The sequence below is a fragment of the Lissotriton helveticus genome, chromosome 6 (genome assembly GCF_964261635.1).
Source record: "Lissotriton helveticus chromosome 6, aLisHel1.1, whole genome shotgun sequence".
NCBI lineage: Eukaryota > Metazoa > Chordata > Amphibia > Caudata > Salamandridae > Lissotriton > Lissotriton helveticus.
In genome coordinates this window covers 2,047,503,800-2,047,530,019 of record NC_136067.1, presented here as the reverse complement: position 1 = coordinate 2,047,530,019, position 26,220 = coordinate 2,047,503,800, and the positions used below count along the sequence as shown (strand labels likewise).

General features: G+C 48.2%; 1 protein-coding gene across 2 annotated transcripts in view; it reads right to left on the bottom strand.

The window, feature by feature from the left end:
- MPV17 (mitochondrial inner membrane protein MPV17) overlaps positions 1 to 26,220 on the bottom strand; it is a 411,576-nt gene that overhangs the window by 114,403 nt on the left and 270,953 nt on the right. For both annotated transcript variants that reach the window (XM_078647178.1, XM_078647177.1), the window contains exons 4-5: positions 14,354 to 14,446; positions 8,756 to 8,851 (exon numbers count right to left, since the gene is read on the bottom strand). In XM_078647178.1, coding sequence (XP_078503304.1) covers positions 8,756 to 8,851; positions 14,354 to 14,446 — 189 coding nt within the window. The remainder of the gene's footprint in view (positions 1 to 8,755; positions 8,852 to 14,353; positions 14,447 to 26,220) is intronic.

Sequence of the window (26,220 nt, the reverse complement as noted above, 5' to 3'; positions counted from 1 at the left end):
TCTCTCTTTCCATCTTGGGTATGAGGTTTTGGCACAAGGACCACTGGGCTGGCCCATGGGCTCTCTGATGGCTCAATCACTTCAAGCTCCAACATCTTTTGCACCTCAGCCTTTATACAATCCTTGACATGGTCAGGTTGCCTGTAGATCTTATTCTTGACAGGCAGACTGTCACCAGTGTCCACCTCATGGGTGCACCAGTTAGTTTGACTGGGTGTGAGTGAAAACAAGCGTCTGTGGGCTTGCACAACCTGTCTGCAGTCCATCGGTTGCTGGTCAGTGAGGCTGCCTGCCAAGGCTACTCCATCAACTGAACCATCATCAGGGATCTGGGAAAGCAGGTCTGGGAGAGGGTCACTCTCTTCCTCCTGTTCCCCATCTGTGGCCATGAGCAAGCTCATGTCCTCCCTGTCCACAAATGCTTTCAAACGATTTACATGGAGCACCCTGTGGGGGCTCCTAGGGGTTCCAAAATCAACCAAATAGGTGACTTCTCCCTTTTTCTCAATAATAGGGTAGGGTCCAGTCCATTTGTCCTGGAGTGCTGCTGGGGCCACTGGCTCCAACACCCACACCTTCTGCCCTGGCTGGAACTCAACCAGAACAGCCTTTTGGTCATGCCAAGCTTTCTGTATTTCTTGACTGGCCTGCAGGTTTTTGGATACTCTCTCCATATACTCAGCCATCCGGGAGCAGAGACCAAGTACATAGACCACAACATCTAGCTTAGGCTTTTTGAGAGGTAACTCCCATCCTTCCTTCACCAAACATAGTGGACCCCTCACAGGGTGGCCAAACAAAAGTTCAAAAGGGCTGTAGCCAACCCCCTTCTGTGGGACCTCTCTGTAAGCAAAGAGCAAGCAGGGTAAAAGGATGTCCCATTTCCACCTAAGCTTCTCTGGTAAACCTTTTATCATTCCCTTGAGGGTCTTGTTGAATCTCTCCACAAGCCCATTGCACTGTGGGTGATAGGGTGTGGTAAACTTGTAGTTTACTCCACATTCCTTCCACATTGCTTTTAAGTATCCAGACATGAAGTTTGTACCTTTGTCTAAAAGTACCTCCTTTGGAAAGCCCACTCTTGAGAAAACTGCAATGAGGGCTTTTGCCACCACAGGTGCTGTGGTGGTCCTTAGGGGAATTGCTTCTGGGTACCTGGTGGCATGATCCACTACCACCAGTATAAATCTGTGCCCAGATGCTGTTTGAGGATCCATGGGACCCACAATATCTATTCCAACTCTTTCAAAGGGTACCCCCACCACAGGTAGTGGTATCAGGGGGGCCTTTGTTGTGCCACCTGACTTACCACTGGCTTGGCAAGTGACACAGGAGCGGCACAACTCCTTGACATTATCTGACATATGAGGCCAGTGAAAGTGTGGAACAAGCCTGTCCCAAGTCTTGTTCTGGCCTAAGTGTCCTGCAAGGGGGATATCATGGGCCAAGGTGAGAAGGAAACCCCTAAACTTCAAAGGTATAACCAACCTCCTGGTAGCACCAGGCTTGGGGTCTCTAGCCTCTGAGTAAAGGAGCCCATCATCCCAATATACCTTATGGGTACCTTGAGCATCCCCTGCAGCCTCAGCAGCAGCTTGCTGTCTGAGGGGTTCAAGTGAAGGGCAATCTAATTGGGCCTGCCCCAGGTCTGCCCTTGAGGGTCCCCCTGTCCCCAGAAACTCAACCTGATCAGGCTCAAGTTCCTCAGAGACAGTCTCCTCTTGGACTGCAGAATCAGTTTCCTGTGAAACCTGATCCTCAACCTGGGGCAAGGGGGAAGTAACAGCCTTAACCCTTTTGCTCCTTCTCTTGGGTTGTGGTTGGTCTATTGTTCCAAGATCCACCACTGGTTCAGGAAGGCACTTCTTAGCCTGAGTCCTTGTCACTGCAAGGACATGTGCTGAAATCCCTAGCATTTCTGCATGAGTCCTGTACTCCACTTCTGACCAAACTGAGCTTTCAAGATCATTGCCTAACAGACAGTCTACTGGGAGGTCTGCACTCACAACAACTTTCTTTAGGCCATCTACCCCTCCCCAGGAGAAGTTCACAACAGCCACACTATGTGAAGTAGTGGAGTTGCTTGCATTGGTCACTAGGTAACTTTCACCTAGTACAATCTGTCCAGGGTCCACAAAGTCAGGTGTCACCATAGTGACACTGGCACATGTGTCCCTGTAGGCCTGAGCCAGTTTCTCATTTATCAAAGGCGTCTGCCTATATTTGCCCAGGTTACTGGGACTCACTGTAGGGGACAAAGCTAAGTCCACATCATATAGGAGAACTGCCTGAGTAGGGACTCTGACTGGGCCATATTCCATCTCAGTACCCAAGGTTAACCCTACTATACCCTTAGGTTGTGTACCACCACTGCTAACTGTACTAGGGGGTGCAGGTGCTTTAGGAGCTACAGTGGTGGGGACTGGATTTTTCTTGGTGCAGTCACTTCCCCAGTGTGAAACTGATTTGCAGGTATTACACCAAGGTTTCTTTGGGCCATCGTTCTTCTTTTTCTTGTTTCCATTTTGGGAACCACCCTCCTTATTACTATTTTGGGGGCCTGAAGACTTCTGGTCCTTTTCTTTATCTTTCTGATTCCCACCCTTCTGGTCTGTTTTCTTCTGGTCACCACCTTGGTTCTGGGGTTTCTGCTTAATCCTTGTTCTGACCCATTTGTCTGCCTTCTTTCCCAATTCTAGGGGAGAGGTCAGATCAGAGTCAATAAGGTATTGATGCAACAGCTGGTTCTGACAGTTATTAAGGATCTGCTCTCTCATTATAAGATTGTACAATCCTGTATAGTCTGAAACTTTACTTCCCTGCAACCAACCCTCCAGAGCCTTAGTGGTACAATCAACAAAATCAGTCCAGTCCTGAGTCTGTGCTTTTTGGGTGTCTCTGAACAACAACCTGTATTGCTCAGTGGTTAGACCAAACCCTTCAATAAGAGCACTCTTCAGGACAGAGTAGTTTTTGGCATCCTCAGGTCTAACTGTGAGGAGCCTGTCCCTCCCTTTCTCAGAAAAGGAGTACCATAAAATTGCAGCCCACTGATCCTGAGGAACCTGCTGTACCATGCAGGCTCTCTCAAGAGCAGTCATCCATTTGTGGATGTCATCCCCTTCCTTGTAGGGGGGCACAATCTTTGTCAGGTTTCTACTATCATAGGACCTGGGTTTCTCTTTAGGAATATTGCTGCCACCAGTGGCATCTAAGCCACACAATTTTTGCTCTCTTGCCAAGGCAAGTCTAGCTTGAGCCAGGGCTACCTCCTCCCTCTCTATCTGGAGTTTGACAACCCTCATCCTGGCCTTATGCTCTATCTTCTGAGAGGGAGTCATTCCTCTCTGAGATTCTCTTGAGGCACTAGAAATATGAGAGTCCCCTGATGGAGATCTCACCCTTCTGTTGCCTGGGAGAATGATATTGTGGGATCTGGGGAGGTGCTGGCCCTCTCCATTCCCAAGTAGGTCTAAGTTGGCCTGGTTAAGCCTGGCAACTACAACCTGGTTACCCCTCTGATCCTCATTTTCAGGATCTTCTACATCTGAGTCTTCCTCCTCTTCTTCCTCCTCTTCTTCTTCCTCCTCTGGAGCAGTCTCATGTACAGGGGGTTCACTCCATCTCCTAAGTCTAAGGGAGCTGCACTCGCCTTATCTAAGTCATCCTTTTCTAGAATGGCTATCAGGGTAGGAATGGTGGGGCCACGACCCCTTTTAGCCCTCTTGATATGCACAAGGCACACAAGTCCTTGTGGCTAAGTTTGTCATAGCTGGAAGTTGCCTGGGTAAGGTCAACTGTCACAGGAACAGACCCTGAGGCTTTTCCTGTGTCAGACATGACTCTAGTGTGGTGTAAGTGGTGCACTTACCTACACTAAGTGTTTCCCTACTGTACCTTGCTAGTGAGTTGTAGTCAGGGTGTGCTAATCCCTTTTATCTACAACTACTAAGTCCAGTAGAACTTAATATGCTAAGCTTTTGATTTATATGTACCTAGAGGTACTTGATGTGATCTTTCAATTTGATAAAAAGATTGCAATGGTAAAACAACAGCAAGCTCAAATCCGCACCGCTGCGCACCAATGTGAGAAGTTGGCCGGCCTGATATATGATGTTTCCAATTCTGGAACCACCTTGTATCAGTCCAAATAACCCCTTATGGTGTCTGGTTGTAAGTCAACCTTGTAGACAAGCTATCTTAATGGTAGCATAGACTAAGCAGCCTTAAAGGCTCAACTCAAGAGGTCGTGTTAAGCGAGCTGTTTTACCAATCACAATCCTGTAATATCAAATGAAAGGACACCACACAAGTATATATTATAAAAATATATGTATTTATTCCTAAGAATAATCCCCAGTACTCTTTATGAATAAAGGGGCACAAGCGTTAAATCAAAAGCACAGTATAACATACAAAGTTGCACGATTATGGATGAGGGCGGGGGGCCACTCAAACCATATATTAAGAAAGTGGTATAAGAGATACCAATCGAACAGTGGTTAGGCCTAGGGCCTAGGGAATCGCTGGGAGCAGTCGGGACAAGCAATGCTTTAGTCGGGAAAAACCCGCGGGATTCGGGTGCAGCGCTGAAAGCGCACGCATGCACCAATGTTAGTCAATGGTGCGTAAAAGTTACACAAATAGAGTTTTAGGGCACTTCCGATGAACCTAGAAAGACAAAACTTAAGACACAGACCCTAGAGGTGTGTACCAGTGTGGGAACACCGGCATTGCAATGTTACCTCACCCAAAGGAAGCGGGTGCACAGGGTCGAAGTAGTGTCGGGTTTCGTCACGCTGATTCTTGGTGCTTGAAGCTGAAGAGGCTGCAGGCGCTGGGAAGGAGAAGTGTCCGGTGGGATCCAAGGGTGGATCGAAGTCGAAAAGTACCTGAAAGCACAGGGGACAGAGTCTGGGTCACTCAGCAGTGACCAGGGTGGAACCAGGACGGAACCAGGCAATGTCGGGCGCAATCAGGTGGTTGTCGAGGAGCTTCTCTCCGCTGTCACGTGGGCTCTGGGGCATCTGCGACGTCCAGGAGCGGGTCACGATCTGTCCCACGTAGGCTCTCACCGTCGGCGCTGTCGGCTTCAAGATTGGAGCAAACAACACTTGGCAAAAGCAATCCACGCGGAACCGGAAGATTGCTTCTCACTCGGACCAGGAGGGTCAGAGTGGGGGCTCCTTTTCAGGGGAGCTGGTGCAAATCTGGGGCAACCAGAATCGCAGGTCGTATTTCAGTTTTCCTCGGCACAGGGGCCACAAGCCGACTGGCAAGTGACCGGGCCAACGCGTTGAGCCAAAAGAAGCAGAAGGGCCCCACGCAGCACTCGTCAAGTGTGGAGGGCTGAACTTCGGTGCAAGAGTGGCTCAGGGTTGGGGCTTCTCAAACCCCGGTGTACAGCTTCGAGGGTCACTCGTGGGCTGCACGGTCAGCATCTCGTGGTCTTTCCAAGATGGCGTGCCCCACGCTTCCGGTCGCCTCCAGGGGTCTCAGCTCTGCAGGGACTGTGGATCGGGCTGTAGGAAGGCAGGCAAGCTTGATCTCGTCGATCTCTGTCGCTCGAGTTCCGGCGGGAACTGCAACAAAGCGGACGTCGATGGGCTGGATGGTGCCTGTTTGCACAGGGTGGTCACTCCTTGACCACAAGGGAGATTCTTCAGTCTTCTACGTCGAGTAGGATGTCGAAGGGTCCAGAGTTTCGTTTCTTATGTTTCATCAGGATAATCTGAAGTGCATTGGCACTGCTCCCATTCTTATACCAATCTAGGGGGCTGGATTACCTGCTAGGTCCCCTCCTATGGGTGGGACCCAGGAAGGGGGTGGGTACACCCCTTTCCTGTGATCCAGGCCGCGCTGGGACAGGGGCTGGGGGGCCCCAGAACCGGTTTGGCCGGATTATGCAAGGGGCAGCCTTGTGCGCCCCAAGCAGTGTCTGGTTTCTTTCAAACCTAGCTGCTACAATCCACTATCTCCTGTCTGGGGTGGTGTGACACCTCCCTGGGACAGGAAACCCTTTGTCCAGGCCCCTTTGGCTGAGTTTTGGTCAGCTACAGGGGGTCAGACCCGTGTCTGTGGCAGAAGCATCCATTTTGTGGATCTGAGGCTCCTTTTAAAATTAACCACATTTCAGTAAAGTAACATGTCTTCTCCCTCTAGAGGGGTGGAATGCTATCCCCGTCGCAAGGACTGGCGAGGGGATAGTATTCTAAATCGTATGACACCTTACACAACATGTTTTGATAAAGCCAAACCAAAGTTGCTATATAACCGCGAGGATTATAATGCACATAAGAGTATATGGTATGGCATTATCCCGGAACAGCTTAGGGAGTGGTTCCCGACAGCTGCAGACAGGCTCAGCTCATGCTAGAGCTCCATCTCACATTAAACCACGCACTCTGCCTCCAGGATTGATAAGGCCTTCCATAGGAGTGGCTCACAGGTTTATGTGTCCAGATATAGGTTTAGACATAGGTATACTATATCTAAGCAAGGGGTGCTTACACCACCTTGCCCCAGCTGAGTGATCAGCCAGTTGTGTCAATTTAAGAACCAGCCAGGGGTGGCAAAAGATATGCTGCAGCCCCTGGTAGGCCTTGGTGGCACCTATGCCCTGAGCACCTATAGTGCATGGTACAGGGGCTGACAAGGAGTCCATTTCCAATTGTGGTATGTACCTATAGCACATGTATTATACATTTAGAGAGAGAACAGCAGGCTGGGGGTCTGATCAGCAGGCCCACAGCCTCAGTAAGTCTAAAACCAGTTAAGCAAAAGCAAAAAATTGGGGTGACCATAGGATAGCAGACCCTACTCTCCTACAATAACTATAACAGCAAAGGCAATAGGACTAGTCTTGGTAAGCGAGCAATGGTCCAGACGTACGACCATTCCGTTTTGCTGGTCGCAAATTGCGATTTTTTGTGACTCGCAACTTGCGACTCACAAAATGAAATGTACTGTGTACCATACCTGTGTTTGCTTTTTAAATAAAGCAGACACAAGGAGATGATGGACGGAGCGCTGAAACTTTTCAGACCCTCACCCCCAGACACAGATTTAGGTTGAATCCATTATCGCTCTTTAGCTTACTTCGCCACCCCAGTTCAGACATGGCTATATGCAAATCAGTCTGACCCTGTGCCTCATGAGAACAGTCCAGCCCGAACTGCCAAGCCAAGGCTTCCTGGGATCGGAAACAAGCATGATTGTATTGCGACCACAATCCCCTTGCAACTTGCTATTCGGAAGGGACACCCTTGGCACGCCCCTTTCTAATAGCGACTCGCAAACCCTATTTTGCGAATTGGTAATAGGTTACTGACTTGCAAAAATGGGTTTTGTACATGCTGTAACCCTTTTTAACAGATGGATTTTCCACTAGCAAGTACTAAAAACGGTTGGACATCTGGGCCAATGGAGACTGCAGCAAAATGTGCATGACTTTTGAATAGAAAGTGGATTAAGATGGTTGACAAAGAGCCCATTTATGTCTGTATGAATAGAGATATTTTTGTTATTTTTTTTGTTGAACATGAGACTTAAAAAAGTTCACATAAGTTACTGTACACTTATCAACAGTATTGTGTCTACTTAAAGCAAGATTTAACCAGATTTCATCATGCCACCATAAAGCTTCTTAAAACAGAGTGATTTACCTCCTGCGCACAGTTCATTGTTTCCAAAAGTTATTGATGTTGTAAAACAATAATAAAAACAAGCTTATTCAAACAGTTTGCAAAATATATATATATATATATGCTTCACTGTATCTGTTTCTGCTTCCCCATCGAAAACTCACAGCACCATAGAAAGTAGGTTTCTTCTTTTTATTAATTACACCATAGTGCAAACACATACTTGGATGTCTATGCGTTTCGGCTCCCAGCCTTCTACTGGAAAAAAAAAAAAATAATATATATATATATATATATATATATATATATATTTTTTTTTTAATGAAGGTACATAGATATGGAATTAAGAATAGTAAATATGTTCTTACGATTATACACTTATGTTCATAATAGTTTGGTTCTTGTTATTTAGTACTCAATATTTTTTCCTTGATATTTTCAAATGCAGTCACAGTAGGCATTTATGGAAGGGAGTTGCTTTGTTGCACAGCTATAGGTCATTACACAAAAAGGACTATCTGTGCATGTCACAACACATTGGGAATATAATAATTTTTTGAAAGTGACTTACACTAAATTGAATATAATGTTTTTGTAACAAATTATTATTAGCTGTATATTAAGTGTGCTTAACTTTCAACTATAGATTCTGAATTTATTCTACTTATTTGCAAAACACACGCTCAGGTGCACACCCACTTATGCATGCACACACACACACACACACACACACACACACGCATGCACGCACACACACACGCATCTCCCCCTCCCCAAAACCGCCTTATTCACGGAGTTCAATGCACAGAAATCCCCCATTCCTTTCTTGAGGATTTTGGGCAGAGCAGAAACTCAGGGTATGGAAATGGAGGGAGACCGCACATCCATGAAGGCGGGCCATGACTCGGGGAGGGGGTGCCACCCGTATCTCATAACTGATTTAAGAGCTTGGGGCTTTCCAGGGATCATGTCTCCAGGAATGTATTCATTAGTTGGTCAATACATTTCTGTTGTGGACACTTGTAATAAATAGGTTAAACCCTTATCTCTCACTACCTGTGGCATCTCATAGCAACACTCAGTCACTCAGACCCCCAGAAAGGGTAACTTACTCGTTTCAGCTTGTCGCAGATCTGCTCCTTGGAAAGCCCGTTCAGCACACCAGCAATGGTCAAAAAACAGCCCAAAAAGACGGGGCACAAAACAACCTACAAAACAAACGAGAAATGAGTCACAAAGGCAAGGCTGGGTCATAGGTGATCAAGAAACAACTCATACTGCTGGAAAATATGAAATGAGGGGGCAACAGCCATTCATTACAGCCCTCACGCAATCGCGGACGGTGATACTACACCGATCAATGCGGATACCGCTGGCCGAGGGATTTGCTGGGGTCAGTCATGGAGATCCAGTAAATCCCTCACATAGTCATACCACATTTTCTCTGTTCTCAGGAGCACAAACCTGGAATTGGGGGTTTGACTTGCATTATTTCTTCCTGGTTTTACCTGGTGAAAATTGTGCAGGCAAAACATCATGTGTGCAGTAGTTAAATGACCACAAGCCTCAGAATCCTGACTGAGGCTCATGAATCAGGATTCGTGAGGCAATCAGATGGAAGGCCTACTCGGAATTGTTAGGATAGGCCACTCGGAGCGGCTAGTTGGCCAAGTTCCCACTCAAGGGTTAGGCTAATGGCATCCTTGCAAGAGGTGCGTACGGCCTAAATGTGCTTCAGCACAATCGTCTGGACTCGTCTTATCCAAAACAGGAGCCTTTCAATTGAGACATAAGCTTATTTTTAAGGTATTTATCATTTTTATTTCTTTATCTGTTTATTCATGGAGTTTTATGTAGCATGAAAATGGCTCAAAGGTGTCAGGGCACTTTACGTCGGAAAGCACCTAGGTACAACAGAAAGCGAGTCGACAACAAGGATACAATGAAAACTGCTGGTAAAGGCAGCAGGTTAAACAAAGGGAAGGAAATAAGATGGGGAGCATGCAAAAGTACCGGAAACAACTGCAACGCTCAAACTCAGTGAGGCTATAGGCAAGGAGCTGGAGTTGGGAAATATACAATTAGGAAAACACCAGAAATCAAGGGATATGGGAGGCGTGACAAGCTATGCACGGGGAGGTAGAACTGAGACTGCAAAGGTAGGATATGGAGTAGTAGAGTGGACGGAGAAGATTCAGCTAACTCACATAGGAGAAGGATGGCGAGAAGAGGAGGGAAGCCAGGGCTAGATACCAGAGAAGAATGAGGAGTACGCTTGAGAAGGTCAGAGAAAGGAGGTAGGTCCTGGTTTTGGATAAACTAACAAAGCGGCCAAAGAAGTCACAGTTAAAAAAGCACAGAGATCCTTCCACAGATTTGCATTTGATGGTGGAGTCTTATAGGAAGAATCACAACCAGAGATTTGGAACTACCAATGATAGCAGGTTTGCAGTCAAGGGCCCCAAACATGGCAACCCTGAACTGGAAAAGTCAACTGTGGGAACAAGAAGAAACTCAATTTTAAGTGGTTTGAGTTTCAAATGGTGAGCGGTCATCTAGTCCCGGGTGTATGATTTGGGTGAGAATTAGGATATAATTTGGGGAGAAAATCCTAAAACAGACACGTGCATCATCTGCATATTGATGACAGTGGGTCCATGAGTTGTTAGGTAGAAAACATTTAGGTTCGATATAAAGAATAAAAAGAGTGGGGACCCCCTGCATCAAATCTGCCAATGGCAAAAGCAACCGTCCACTTTGATATACTGCCACTGGTTCATCAGATAAGAGACAACCATTGGAGGACCACACCCTTGATACCCATCTGTCTGTGAGAATCCAGGTAAGCACGGGATGGTTCACGGCATCGAATGCAGCCGGTATGTCAGGAAGAGCAAGATGACAAAAGTTGCCAGAGACAAGAATGCAAATTGAGTCATAGACTACATGGAGCAAGACAGTCTCAGAGCTGCAGCCCTGTCGGAAGCCCAACTGAAACTTTATCAAAACTATAATCCTCCACGAGGAGTTGAGTAAGTTGCGCTGCAATCTGGGACAGGAAGAAAGTTATAAAGATCCCCACGTCTGCAGAAGGTTTCTTCAGTCAGCGAGCAACTTGGCAAATTGTGAGAGAAGCTGGGAACCCACCTTGCCGAAGAGAGAGATTGCTAATTTGTTCACACGAGGTTAAAGCTAGCAAGAAAGGTCTTTATCCATAATCCACAGAACCAGGTCTGTAAAATGGTTAGAAGGTTCAACTTGTAATGCTTTTAATTAATTCAACTTCTAAAACTATGTCAAAAGGGAACCAATTCAGAAAGGACTTGCATGTGAGGTTCAAGTTCTTCTGTGGGTCAAGAAGATGGGAAATTATTGTTCAATAGTTTTGACTTTTTGATTAAGGAAATTATTCAGATTTAACAACAGGACCTTAAAAGAAAGAATAACATTTTCTTCAATGAGTTGCTTCAGGCGGATCTTGGCAGTATTGCTAAATAGATCGATGTGGGCCTTAGCATTTAAAATGTTTCTTTTATAAAGCCTTCTGACCGCACAGAGGAGATCAAGGTTGGAAGAGAAGGATGCTAGTTTCTTTTATTTTCCAGCGACCTTAAAGATGTTCTTTCCTCAAAGACAGACATTCATTAGACTCTGGGTGGAGGCGATGACATCATCATAAAGAATCACAGGAGAGAGGTTGTTCACAGCAATTATAGCCATGCTTTTGGTGACACCGTTTGCTGGGGTGCACCGGGCGAGCAGGGGCTGTCAGCAGCTCTAAGAGGCTAGGGGTGTTTGCTTCTCCCATGCCAGGGGTTGTCCTACTATGGTTCTGCAAACTGGCCAAGTACAACCCTTTCAGCACTCAGTGGTAGCAGTGGCGAGCAGTTACGAGCTTTTCTGGGAGGTTTGTTTGGGGGTACATAGGCTCAGCAATCAACAGTACACCCAGTAGCACAATAAGATATTGTTCAGCCCAGTGATGCTCTTGTGAAAAGACATGCTTTATTTGACATAACACAATATTGTGGAAGATGAGCAATATCTTGGGTCAGGGTGGGGTCCAGGTTCACTGCGGAGGGGCCAAGTTTGTTGCTGGGGAGCTGCAGGAGCTTCTAAATGAACAATGCAAAACAAATAGCTTTAAAGCGTTCTATTAAAAACATTTGTTTTGCATTGCTTATTAAGGAAAGTCTGGTAGCCCTGTCTCGGGTGCGAGCCCCATGTGCTTTGAGGTGGTCACTCTGTTCCCCCCTCTCCTCCACCCTTTGGGCTTTAGGTTCCGGTGGCCTCTAGCTCAGGTGCAGCTCTCCACCCTCTCTTAGCACATAGTTACTCTGCGGCCTATGGGCAGGAGGGCGGGTTCACCCTGGCATGCGGGCCAAGCTCATGGCTCACACCAGTCCTGCTCAGGAGGGGGGCTGTAGGCCATGCAATGATGCTTCAGAGGGCAGCGGCAGCCTCAGGCATCTGCCCCCTTCTGGGTTCTAGCAGTTCTCAGCGCTGACGAGCTTCACCGGCTCGATGGTCACAATGCTCCAGTGAGTACACTGTCATTCGCGATGGTGAGTCCCTTGCAGAGGCGCTTCACCACTTATCTTTTCCAGGCATGGGGTCATGGAGATGACGGGGCACATCTAGGCGCTGATGGAAGCGCATTAACAGTCGGATGAGGCATGGTATTTTATATCTTGTATATGCACTCATTTTTTCATAGATATGAGACTACCCTCTCTTAGTCTGGCATATGCTAGCAGTTTTTAATCTACATGAAGGAAATATGTGTTTACGATTCGAAAAAAAAACCAGAAAATGCCATGTTGTACTTGCCATGACAACTTGAAGTCACTTTGTGGTGCTTAATAAAGTTTGTTATGAAAACAGTCGGCTGAGGCTTGGGGGTCTTCAGCGCCGTGGGCGCCATGTGCTAATCTGGCACACAGTACCTCGAGGGCACCGCCTCCATCTAAAAAGAAAAAATATTTGACTTGGCACCCCTGGGGGTCACTGCCAAGATAGCCACTCACTGGGGGTTGGGGCACCCTGGGTGGGCAGCGCAGGGTTACAGGCTTCACTTTCAGGGCAGGAACACATGACATGGAGTTCGCAGAGCCACAGTTCAGGGTTGCAGGCATGCAGTGGGTGCCACAGCACAAATATCAATACCGGCTCTACTGGGGCCTACAGACCGGGCACACTCCCTCAAGTGCCATGGCGGCAATGATGGGGAGGACACAGGCGGCTGCTCGAACACACTTCAGAAGTGCTGGGGTCCTCCGAGGATCTCTGGGACTGGTCTGCAACATTGATCATGACAGTCTGTGAGTGTCTGGTGGATGGACCCTTGCATCAAGATCAACCACTCCCTACCTCATCCCCGTCCCCTAACCCCCTCCTCGTCCATCACCTCTCGGAGGAAGACTTAGCCCAAGACTTTGTCCACGCATCGAGACTACCTCGGAACCTCTCTTCCTCAATGCGCACCTCGGACGCACAGCGCACTGGAACTTTTGAACACTTATGTTTACTTTTGTCTCTTTTATGTGATTTTTCTCCTATATGCTGTAAAGCGCTCCGATACCTTCGGGTCTGGCTAGCGCTATATAAAACCTCTTAAATAAACTGCTTCTAACCCCATTCCAACAGCCAGCTCCTCCTGCAGGGGCGGCTCGCTCCTTCCCCTTCACTGAGGAGGTATACACCTGTTACAACGCATTTTTTACTCCGCACTACCATTACAACGCGACTTTTACTCCGCATACCATTACAACGCATTGCGCTGGGGGGCGCTGTAGGATAGGGAATAAGTTTAATTTTCTATCCAACACCTTCCCTAGTGTCCACGGGGACTGGTGTTGGAATAGAAAATTATACTTACCACTATCCAGCGCCCCAAGGCGCTATGCGTTGTAACGGTATGCGGAGTAAAAGTCGCGTTGTAATGGTATGCGGAGTAATAGTATGCGTTATAACGTCATACATCCCACTGAGGAAGGACTCCTTGGGTTCCCAGGTCAAGTCATGCAGTCAGGAGTTCTTTCTCCAGATTCGCCTCCAGGTGATGTTGCCTCAACCTTGAGGAGCTGGCTGTTAGGCAGACACCAGCCCTGGCTCTGCAGTACTTCTCTGGGTATTCTTTGGAGCACCCCTTGTTGATCAGAGGGAACTTGGAACTGGAACACTATGGTGGATGTTACTGCTGTCTACCATTGTTGTGTCTTGCTCCATAAACAAGCACTGCACCGTGTCCTTCCTCTTCATGCACATGCTCCATTGTGTTTCCGCTCTCTCGATGCATGCTCTCCGTTAACACGCGTGTATCATTCATGCACATCATGGTGAACTCTGGCGCAGATCTACATGCAAGCTATTAACTGTGTTATAGTACATGCAATACTGTAGCTCACAGACACTTTTGTACAACATGCTCAAAGCTAGTCCTCCTGTGCTCTCATGCTCTCCAGAATCTCCTGCCTGCATTTTTTGCACCATCAGTCACATGCCATGACCCTCATCTTCATGCAGCACAGAGAGGAGTTTATCATACACAGCATCTATGTAACTCCCACTCGCTATGATTGACACATGAAGTGATATCAACCTGGTGTCGTTCCTGAAGCATATCCGGGTCAGCACACATGAGGAACATAGAGACACCTCATTACCCAAACAATTACATCTCAAGTCAGTGACAGCATTCCATATCTCACCTGATCAAGCAGCATCTTTTTCACAGCCACCGTTTTGCCGCTTCCCGGGACCATTCGGTCTAGACTCTTGTACCACTTTCCAAGAACCGGGCCCTGCAGGGATATAAGGCAGCTGTAAATAAAAGCACAAGGACCTAGCAAGGTAAAAGAGGAACACACATAGAAAATACTCCAGGAGGTTTACCTTCACAACCAGAGTGGTGGGGGGTGGCTGCTACGTGCCACAATCTGTCCTGGGACCTCAAAAGCTTCAAAAATCCAAGATTGGGGCAAGGAATGCTTCAATTATCCAATCCAAAAATTCTTTATTTCGGCCTCATGGGCCATAAAAGAAGCAATAAAAATACATACAGATAAAAGAGAATATATACAATAAAAACCAACTGGACCTGCAGTGTTTAGAGAAGCGTGGTAAAAAGATTAAACAGACATTTTCTTCCTTATTATCCATGCTGCCATTAGGAATTTGGAAACCGCAAACACAATGTGGCCCAGGGTATTAGTTTTCAGCACCCTGTAGGCTTGTAAGTAGTTACTGAAGCCCAGATTCCGACAAAGAGGGGCTAACCAGCGCCTCCTCGGGCTCCCGTAGGCATGGCAACAAAACATTATGTGCAAGTCATCTTCATCCTTAACTTTACAGCATGGGCAAAGCTTGTCGCCCCCTAGCGACCACTTATGGGTAAAAACTTTAGTAGGGAGCGTACCAAACCTCCATTGCAGGAACAGTTTCCTCGCCAAAAGAGGATAAATAAAATCCATAAAAGGTTCAAAAACATAAGAATTTTTGGAAACAATAAAACATCCTGTCAGGGTGCCACTATCATATGCACTGTCCATATCAGCAAGGGTTTTGTTCTTATAGAGCTGTGCCAGGGTTTTGCGCGGAATCCTTCTACAACCCTGAGCTGGGTCATCCCATAGGTCTGGCAAATTCAGGCTGGAACATTCCGACTTGATGAGTGCCAGCCAAGGGATCTTACCATTTACATCCAGCCTCAAGACGTGTATGAGGTCCTGCCTATAGTGGTGCAGCTCCTCAGTGGACCATAACCGATGCCAGTACTTCACCGGTTTCGTCCGCAAGTCCTCTGCGATTGACGGGAGGCCCAGGTCAAGTCTTAGGGGGAGGAGTGGTGTGCCTTGCGGGAGAGCAAGAAGACGTCTGAGGAAACAATTTTCCACCCCTGCCATGACCTTCCCAGCTTTATGGCCCCACAGCTCACTGCCATACGAGGCAGCCGCCTTCGCCTGAGTCCTGTACATTTCCAGGGCCGGACTGACAGGCTTGAAGGTGGACTTGTTGGATACCCTCAGGAGTGCGCCCGATAGCTGGGAGAGTTTCAGCCTAGATCTTGCCACCTGGGAATCCCATGTCAGGTTTTCTTGGAGTGAGACCCCCAGGTATGTAAAGGTAGAAACCCTTTCCAGACTGGTTCCCTCGAGTTTTGGGTTGGGTCTGGTCTTGGTCGGAGGGTTGAAGATCATGAACTTAGTTTTTTCCGTGTTCACCTCCAACCCGTGTTGTCTACAAAAGTGACCAAAACCATCCACGATCCTCTGAATCCCCATGGGGGATTTGGAAAGAAGGAGGGTATCATCGGCAAACATAATTGCCGGGACCCTCCTTCCTGCCAAAGCCGGGGCATCATTGTCCCCGACAGCGTCAAGGTGTTGAATGACGCTGTTGATGTACAGACAGAACAGTGTCGGAGCCAGAACACAGCCCTGTCTGACACCTCGGCGGACCGGGAATTTGCCCGAGGGCTTGCCATCCCTCCCACACCTTACTACCGCAAAGTTGTTCTCATGCAGTCTAATGATGATTCTAAGGAGGTGGGGGGGGACTCCTAGCTTCTGCAGAACCTCCCATAACTTCCCCCTCGGGACGAGGTCAAAGGCTGACCTCAGATCCACGAAGACCATGTACAGTCGACCTCCCTCTAACGTAACCGTCTTCCAGTACAGAAGAAGGAGGCGAAAGATTTGATCCATGGTCGACGTGTTCTTTCTGAAGCCAGCCTGTAAAGGGCTCAAGATGTCATTGGCCTCGACCCAGTCTAGGAGATGGTCCAAGATGAGGCGCGCAAAGATCTTTTGGGGCACATCTATGAGGCTTATAGGCCTGTAATTGGAAGGGAGCAGAGTAGAGCCCTTCTTGTGGATGGGCACAATCTCTGCCCCCAACCACGACCCAGGGATCGCCATACCTCCAAGAATGGCATTAAATAGAACAAGAAGGTATGGACCCCAGACATCCGGGTGATGCCTGAATAGATCCCCGGGTAGCCTATCCAGGCCTGGCGCCTTCCCCACTGCTAGACGTTCTATGGCAAGCTCCACTTCCCCCAGGGATAATTCCATTCCGGACTCCTCAGTACCCAGTTGCATCTCCACGGCCGGGCAGGAACTGGTATCTAGGTAGAGAGCCCCAAAATGGGACTCCCATACCGCAGGGGCTATGTTAGGCTCAATCGCTTTACTAAGATTCCCTGACCCATTATTTACAAGTGCCCAAAACTGCCGGGGATCCCTGGATTTGAGGGCATCATAGAGGTCCTGCCAGTACTTCCAATCCCACTCGGTCCTTGCAGCCACCAGCACTGATTTATGGAGGTTCCTCAGGTCACGCACTTTGGCCTTATCTGACCCCTCTTTTATGGCTGCAATGAGGTCAGATTTTGCTGACCTGCAGTCTGGGGTATACCAAGTGGGAACAGGAGTCCTTTTCTTTCGAATTGGGACCTCCGGATGAAATACCTCGGCCAAGTCCCTCACTAAAGCCTGGTGAATGTTTCCCAGTTTCTCAGAGTACTCAGCGGTTCTTGGTTCATTCAGGAGGGTCTCAACCTCCATGAGGCTAGGGAGCGCCAGCTCGTATAGTTTCTTAATTGACTCCTCCGAATTTACAAGCTTCCCCCACTTAACTCGGCGCCTATTTGTGGTCAGGAGCAGATCCCCCGTATCAGCCCCTTGGCCAGCTGGGGATGAGTCCGTCAAGGGCGCAGGGCACAGAATATTTAAACAGAGAGCGTTATGGTCGCTGTCTGTCCTCTTGATAACCCTAAAGTCCCGCACTTTGGGCCAGAGTGAAATATCCACCATAATGTAATCTAGCCTTGACTCGTGGCCCCTCCTGTTGAATGTACACACCGAGGGGGTATCGGAAGGAGTACGACCGTTACACGCCCTCAGCGCGCCATTCAAAGTAAGGGACACGAGCTGTAAGGCTAGAGGGGACCAGGCTTTAGGGTGAGGGGAAGAAGAGGGTGGAACCCCCCAATGGTCGTCCTCGGCCGTATGGGCACCATCGAGTAAACCTTCCAGGGGTTCAAAGTGGCAATTGAAGTCCCCTCCAAGTACCACCTTGTATTCACCCGGAAGTTGACCCAGGAAGGAAGCTAGATCATTTGAGGTAGGTGATTCACTTGACGAGGCAACCGGGCGCGAGTAGACATTGACAATGACCCACGGAGTTTTACCAGGCCAAGTGAGCCGCACACACTGGATGTCCTGCAAACACGTATATACCCGCTCCGCCTGACACCCAGTGTGACTCGCAATCCAGATTGCCAAACCACCAGATGGCCTCCCCCTCCCAGCCCATGTGGCAGGGATTTCAAATACCTCAAACCCTCTCCTGCTCTGTGCGACCCTCGCCCAGGTCTCCTGAAGGAGAACAATGTCACATCCACCCACCAGGGAGTCCCATTCAGGAGAGCCCTCCTTATTCGCTATTCCTGCCACATTCCAGGAGAGGATTCTCAATCCTGGGTCAAGTGGCAGGCTGCCCTTAGCTCCAGCATGAGGTTGCAGGATAGCCTTGGGTGAACCGACGTCAGAGGCGCCGGTTCCGCCGACAATGGTGACGGCGCAGCCATCCAGCTCTGCTGCCCCTGCATGGTGAATATGGACTAGCCCGGTGTTAGGTGGGGGACTCAGTTGGCACAGATTATCAATCATATCAGCCCCTCGCTCATTAGCATCCTGGAGCCGGGTTAGTTCCAGCATGGGGATCACACCCAAACCCACGTGGCTTTGCGCCTCATCCACCCCATTTTCATGTCCAGACAAGATTGGCCTAATTTGTGGTCAATCAACCTGGTCCAGACAGGAAAACCTATTGTGATGGGTGAAGTTTGCCTGAGCAGTTGGCAAGGAGGGCCTTGGTCTGTAACGGGAACCATCTACGGCAAAGCCCACCCTGGTCCATCCCTTCTCACTCCCTCCCACCGTATTGCTACCACTAGGATAGAAATAAGAAAGGGGTACAAGATCTATTGTGGACTTATCTGGCCTTACAAGCCAGTTGCAGATGTAATTGGCAACATGCGGGCTCCTGAAACTTAAAACGATACAGTCCCCTGACCTGTTCTTTTTGGTAGGGCCAATCCACGGGATCCTCCTTACCATCAGAACCTCACCCTTCAAATTTGGGGGCAACGGCCTATTAATGCTGAGCCAGCTTATAACCTTATTACGTAGGGAGTCTTGGGACTCCCTAACACCACCAGCTAGCTCAGGAACTCCCAACATAATTGCCGTGTATGGGACAGCCTCTGGGGGCAGATTGACCTCCCTGCGTCTATCTAGGGGAGGGACACAACCATCACTTCGGGCGTTTGTAGGACCCACTGTCGCCCTTGTCTGCGGCACAGGGGGTGGCTTAGATCTCCTGGGTGCCGGAACAGGGGGCCCAGGCGCTGAAGGTAGCAAAGTGCGCGTCTGGGAAGTAGACACACCATTTGCTCTAGGCAATGCCCTGCTTAAAGCCTGTAGTGATGCAGAAGGAGGTAGACTGTCCCCAGATGGTTTCCCGGTGGCTACGGGGACATTTGAAGCCACGTCAGGGCTACTCCTAATAGGAATATTTCCCCGGGACTGAAGTAAGTTCTCTATAGCCTCTAGTCTAGCTAAGATGGGGGTTAACAGGTTCTTGATAGTGGCTGTGAGGGAATTTATTACTGCATCTGAACTATTAGATGATAGCCCACCAAAGATAAATGGGCCCGCCACCACTGGTGATAACACGGGAACTGGCGAGGCCCCAAGATCCGACCCAGAACCAGGTAAAATGAGCTCAGGGGAGACCGAAATGTCTGTACTATCTTCGAGTGTTGATTCAGATGCAACAAATTTTGCCCTTTTTGCCCTCTTTAATTCGACTGGCCTTTTCCTTTTTAAGGGCTGGGTCACCCCACTGTCAACAGGGGCTATTGTCAAAACCACTTGACCCGCTTCCAGCGTGGTTAAACCCATACTATCCAGGACAGCAGAGTGGTCGGAAGTCCCTGCTGGCCGTGGGGAATCCCGATCCCTCTGCGTAACCGGAGTTCTTAGCTGCCGGAGTACCGACTCGATAGTCTGGTCGATGCTGTCCAACAGAGACATGTGGGTAACGTCCGTAGTGATGGGTGTGCTAGCATCATTTGAAGCAGATTCCTCAGGGTCCAAGAACACACTTTCGGGACCCGTCTCAAGGTGCGAGTCCGTGGATAAGTGACACTTGCTGATTTGGGAGGTCGCCTTGGGGAAAAATTTTTCCAAAGTGCTTGTGCCATGTTGTACCGACTTACTCCTTAGAGCTCTGGATGCCATAATGAAGTAATGAAGTAAATGGGGTGCAAATTAGCGGGGGCGTTAGAGGGGTGGCCCGGACCGGTCTCTACCGGCCTCTACCGGCCTAAAACGGCCCGCTCTTTGCCCGGTCTTCGCCCCGGTGACCGCCCCGCGCGCGTCCCGCTGCGCGTGAGGAGGTTCTCCTATGTATGACAAGGGGGCGTGTCACTGGGAGGGGGCGCGAGGCGCGGCGGGAAGAGGAACCAGCTGGCGCTGCCAGATGGACTGCTGGTCCTCGCAGTCCCGCTCGCCTCCGCCTCTCACCTCCGCTGCGGCCGGTCGGTCCAAACAACAGGAATCCCCAGGTATGAGCGCCCAATCACTCCTGGTGCAAGGGAAGCAGGCAACAGTTCAAACTCCTAGCACGAGCGGCACCCGCGGAGCGGGGGCCGCGAGGAGTAAAGTACACCTTCAGGCAGGGGGGCGTGGCACTGGGAGGGGGCGCGAGGCGCGGCGGGAAGAGGAACCAGCTGGCGCTGCCAGATGGACTGCTGGTCCTCGCAGTCCCGCTCGCCTCCGCCTCTCACCTCCGCTGCGGCCGGTCGGTCCAAACAACAGGAATCCCCAGGTATGAGCGCCCAATCACTCCTGGTGCAAGGGAAGCAGGCAACAGTTCAAACTCCTAGCACGAGCGGCTTCAATTAGATTCAGGAGAGTTGCTCTTTAACTCGAAGAGTGGCTCCACATAAAATGAAGATGCCACACAGGCTCATGGAGACCACTAAACCACTGCCCAAGATTGCACTAGCCAGGTCTATACTGAGATAGTACTATTTACACGACCGTAAAGCAGTCCGTGTGTTGCTGGCTCAGCGGGGTCCCAGCGAGGTGCCCACGAGGCTGAAGAGAGGTATATTATTATGAGTCCCGATGTACCCCAATCTAGTCCTAGGTAGCTATGCGACCTTTTACCTACATTGTCCTACCTAGCTCTGCATAATGGTTCTGGCCCAGTTAGATGCTGAATAAATGTCGATCAGTTTCCAGGAAATTATCCTCACTTATTATGCATGAGGGTTTTTAGAAAAGTCCCTGCACATAACAGCATCAACATATTCTGTGTAAAAGTCATGGTCATCTTCATCCTTAGGGCACAAGAACTGCTTTGCATAAAAGCAGGTATTGTTCTAGGTTTATTTGCATAATCGTATTCACCCCACGTCGATCATGTAAGGTACCCTGAGGCCATCTTTTTGGTATAAAAGAACCATACCAAGACTACATAGGCAGAGGAGAAAGCTTCCACTCTGACACGAGACGCTGAGGTCCTGCACGCAGTGGTCTGACATCTCCTTGTGGGGTGTCCAACTCAAGACCAAGATGGGGCCCTTCATTCTCTCCCATCAGGTAATGGGGTAGGCTCCTTCCTAGGGGCTTCTTGGCTTAACACCCGTATACATGCTAGAGTCACTTAGGTAGGGTTAGCATCTTAGGAGTACGCCCAATTACTGTCATGTTTATATGCCTGCATATATTCACTGTTTTATCACCACGGTAGAACTCTACCTTTTATTTGCTCTGTTGGTGCTCGAATCTTTTACATTGGTGTATGTCTAATGATTACCGCAGCAAACACGTTTTACACTAGAATGACGCTGGTTCAATAAATGCTTATTCAAAACGTCCACATCATTTATTCTTAGTATCTCTCTGTGACTAAGTGAGCACGATGTTTCCACGATCCCTGAGGGGTTCGAGAGTTATCATGTTCAGTGGTTGCCAGAAACTATTCGCTCCTTGGTAGGGGTCGTGGGATTATAGTGACACTGTGAGCTAGCTGGTCTACAGGCTAACATATCCTGTGGGGGTGTCCGGAATCCGTATAGACACCAATCCCTTAGTTGAGGTTATCCAAACAAGCCGCAAATCCTGCAGATTTGTAGGAACGACACGACAATATGAATACCATCTACCAGATGAGACGGTGTACCCTTTTAGCAACCATCCCTGGGCCATCGCTCATATTTACAGGCCAATGTTACCTCGTGACCAGTACACTTTTTTAATGTTATTTCGATAACCTGAATGCAGAGTGACTAACCTTTTTGGTCCTGAAGAATGCCTCTGAACCCTGGCTGGGATCACTGAGAGGCAGAAACATGTTGACCTAACTTACGGTTTATTTGCTGATAACCCCTTGTCCTTTTCCTTTTTAATCCTGTCCTAGAAGACCGCATAATAAAGATATTTGGTCCCCTAGTGGAAGTTTAAATTTTTTTCGGAACTTTGCACTTTACCAACCCGATCTTCGTCCCCTTCCCCAAAACACCTCAGCTCCTCTTCTAGCCCAGAAGAGTTGTAACCCACACCAGGGACCTTGAGGCCATGGTTTGAGGAGGGAACCCTATGATGAAGCATGTCACCCTCAGGTGAGTGAGGGTTCTCGTCCTAAGAAGGGTCTCTTTCTTTCTCTCCCCCCACGAACAGGGCACATACTTCTCTGTCCATAACATTGGTATTTCATCACGAGAAGGGATCCCTCCTTTCCTGTTTTTCCCCCTCTGGGAATCTATGTTCATTTAAGAGCGTACTTTCAGTGTGTGTACATTTGGATAGGAAGTAGTACGGTCTCCCATTTGGGAAACTCTCCCTTTGATTCTTTCTGTGTTTTTAAAATATGCTGATCTAGGCCAGTGTTGACTTTCTAACACAATGCCCACACAGAAAAGGAAACACGCACACCACCAACAGGTCCAGCAGTCTCACACTAACACCGTGTGAGAAGAACGCCACCTTTGACATGGGGCCAGAAATGTGCCTAAGCTACGAGTAGTGGTATCAAAGGCACGCAAGAGGCTCTCTTATGCCCCTGAGCCCACTTCCGGGGTGTCCCATGCAATCCTCATACCTCTAACTTTCCGCTGGAACCGGTGTTTCTGTTACACAAAGCATGTATCACTGTCAGAAAAGACTGAATAGAGTTTCCACACAAAGCATACTTTAATAAAGCACCTTTTGTATACAAAGGAGAAAACTGTGCCACGGAGGCATCAGAAACAAGCATTGGCATAGCCAACAGGTCTCGCCTTTGGGACCTTATAAGTGTTTAGTTATGCAGCGCAATATCCTTGGTGCAACAACCTCAACTGTTGCACGGCTAAACACTTATAAGTTCCAAATGCGAGACCCATTGGCTATGCTAATGCTTGTTTTCTCTTATCTCACCATATACTTAGAAACTACTCAGAAGGAACAGACACTAACTGCAGACTCCTTTCTGGGAATGCAAATACCCCAGCTCCAGACTTGGAGTGGTTTAAGTGTCCGTGTAAATATGCTTTCCCAGGGTAGATTATTTAAAGATGTCTGAGATCTCTTCTTGGAAGAGCATGCCTTTCAGGAGGTTTCTTTGGGAAGACTTAAAGAATTATCTGCACCAGCTCCAAGGCGCGGGCCAACCAAAGCATTGTTGGTAGATCAAAAAGGCTAAAGTTGACAGGAAATAGTCCAGATCTTCTCCAGATCCAGAGTCTAGAACGGCAGTGGCAATGATACATGAACATGTACAGAGGTCCTTTATACTTCTGTGCCAGGTCATTTGTTGGAGCCTGGATAGCGCTGGGAAGAGACAGCTCCGTGCATCTAGCAGCTCTGAAGTGTTGGGGAGGGGAGGGCAGTGCAATCTGAGATTGATCAAAGGCAGCATCTTCTCTCCGAGTGGAGATAAGATAGCAGAGCAGAAAACAAGAAGCATTTGCAGTGTACTTGTTTAACAATCCCAGACAATGAGGCACTGGAGGACAATCAGAAAGAGCCTTCCTCGCCTCCCAACAATCCAGAGAACCAGTCAACAAACAGCCAAATAGCAAGTACCTATTAATGTACTCGCATCTATGCAGCCCCATGAGATAAAAAAGTGTCTGGTCTGTGATTGGCTGCAGAATTCCAACTGCGTTACAGCCAAACCTTACATTTAACGGTGATTCTGTGCCTTCGAATATTTCACCCAGGTTTTCTCTTGGTGGTTCTGCATGTATTCGTTTACTTATTCTATTTGGGAATGCCTCGGATTATTTTATTTTTTTGAAGTTTTATATAGCGCGAACTCGACTCTAAGGTATTGGAGCGGTTTGCATGAGCACCAGTTACATTACATAAGGACACATTCCTTTTTGGAAGGCACTGGGAGATAAAGTGATTTCCCAGAATAACAGGATGTTGAGCGGACGCTGAGACTCGAACCTGGCACCCCAGTTCCAAAGTCCGCAGCTTTGGCTGTTCCAACCATCAGTACCTGACCTCTGGCGCGAGTGTCCCTGACTTGAGGCCAAGGAGACCATTTTCCCTCTTACAGCTCGTTGCTGAAGAAGAAACAGGCGCTGGCAGGTTTTTCATGTCTGTTTGGCTCCTGTTTTCCGATCCTGTATGTTCTTCCCCTTGTGCTGTTGTTTTCGTTTTTTTTCCCAGTATCACGATACCAATGTAAGGTATTTTTTAGGTCTCGCCTGCCAATGCGCTTGCGCATTGCTGGCGAGAGATATAGAGGGCCACCAGCAAATCCTACCAAGACGTTTTGGAGTGCAGAATATGCCCAGTGCATGTGAGGCATTCAAGCGCGAAGCTACGCCAGCACGCACTCGGCCTCACTTCCTGCTACCCCTCTTACTTTTGTTATCGCTCACACCCCATATGCTCGTTCCCCCCCGACTTCAAAGGAACGCCGCTCCCCTGCCCCGCAATGCCGAGAGCTTGTTAAGCAGTGCAGCAAGCCGCACTTACTCTAATGTTTTTTTATTTAATCCGCACTTTCTGCCCCCGCCACAGCAATGCCGAGAGCTTGATTTATTTATTAACAGTCGCAATCACTGTTGGGCTTGTTATGCTGGTGATGGCAGTGAGCTTTCGGTAACTTACTTGAGACTGTTCCAACTCAGACATAAGGCAAGGAACTAGATGCACGGGGCACCAGTGACTTCTGCCTAGCCCAGTGCTGAGTAATGCCTGTAACCATGACAGCCTCATCTTTTCTCCGACTTTCAGATTGTTTTTCATCCAGTTAGATTTCACGATTGGAGCAACCTATGCTAGAGTTAAGGAATACGTATTAACACACGGCTCTCCCTGTGTCCAACGCTGTGAGTCACTTGAGACGTTTACATGGAGTGATACTTTAAATGATCTTTCCTTATTTGTATGATGCACATCTGCCGTTTGTATGACGTTATAACTCTGTGGTGTGCGTGACATGGGTGGCTTAACAGCACTCTGGTCTTACTTCCTGGCCAGAGTCTCGGTTCAGGTGGTTTGTGGCTAGTAAAGGCCTCAATTAAAGTAATAATAATAATGTAATACATTTAAGCTCATTCACAAAATACTTCTATCATTTCAAAAAGTGCTCAGTACGAATCATGACATTATGGCCTAGAAAGGTATTAGCGCCACCAGGGGGAGTTTACAGTGTTATTACACGAAATGGGCAAAAAAGAAGTTACAGAAAACGTCATACATCCTTTGCCAGTAGATACCGATCACTCTGTCGTGTGCACGCAGCAGTGCACGTCGGTGTAAGGTTGGGGTTGTGATTTAAGCTTTATTTAACTTTATTCATTGATTTTATGAGGCGCTTTTGCCACAGTGTCGTGCATAACAACTAATGATACAATAACAAGCTATATAGACATGTACATTGTGGAATGGGAAGGATACCCAATGAAGGGGAAGTTAACAAGTGATGTTCAGTATTTTATTGCCTAAGGAGACGTGTCACAGGCGACAGCTCAGTGCAAATGAACATTAATAACAGCCCCACACAATCATGCCTAAATTAAGTTTTGCATTTTGAAGCTCCTACCGCAAACAAGCAACAAAAAAAAAACACGCGGTCGCGAGACGCGATCTGTAGTGGGGGAGGGGGAGGAGGGTTAAATCGCGAGCAAGCAAGACGAAGAGGCGGAGCGGGGCACGCGGGCTTTTGTGCGCGTAACTGCACGCTCTATGCCTCACAAAAAGCTGTGGTCCGCTTTTTGAATCCCACTAACTAAAAGTCTTGCCAGAGTAATGCATGCTCTGGCTCAGGCGAGACATAAAAAGTAACCTCACCAGAAATTGCAGGAAGTTAGGAAACCACATTATGAACCCTGTGCTGTATAACTAACAGTGAAAACTGCTACTCTAATGCACATAAAGTATGGGCCATAAATAAACTGAATCATATGTACACAAATGTATACCAATATGGTTTCAGCCCAAACAATAATAACAGTCTTCATCAGGACAAAGGTGTTGTTGAATATTTAAAAAATATCATA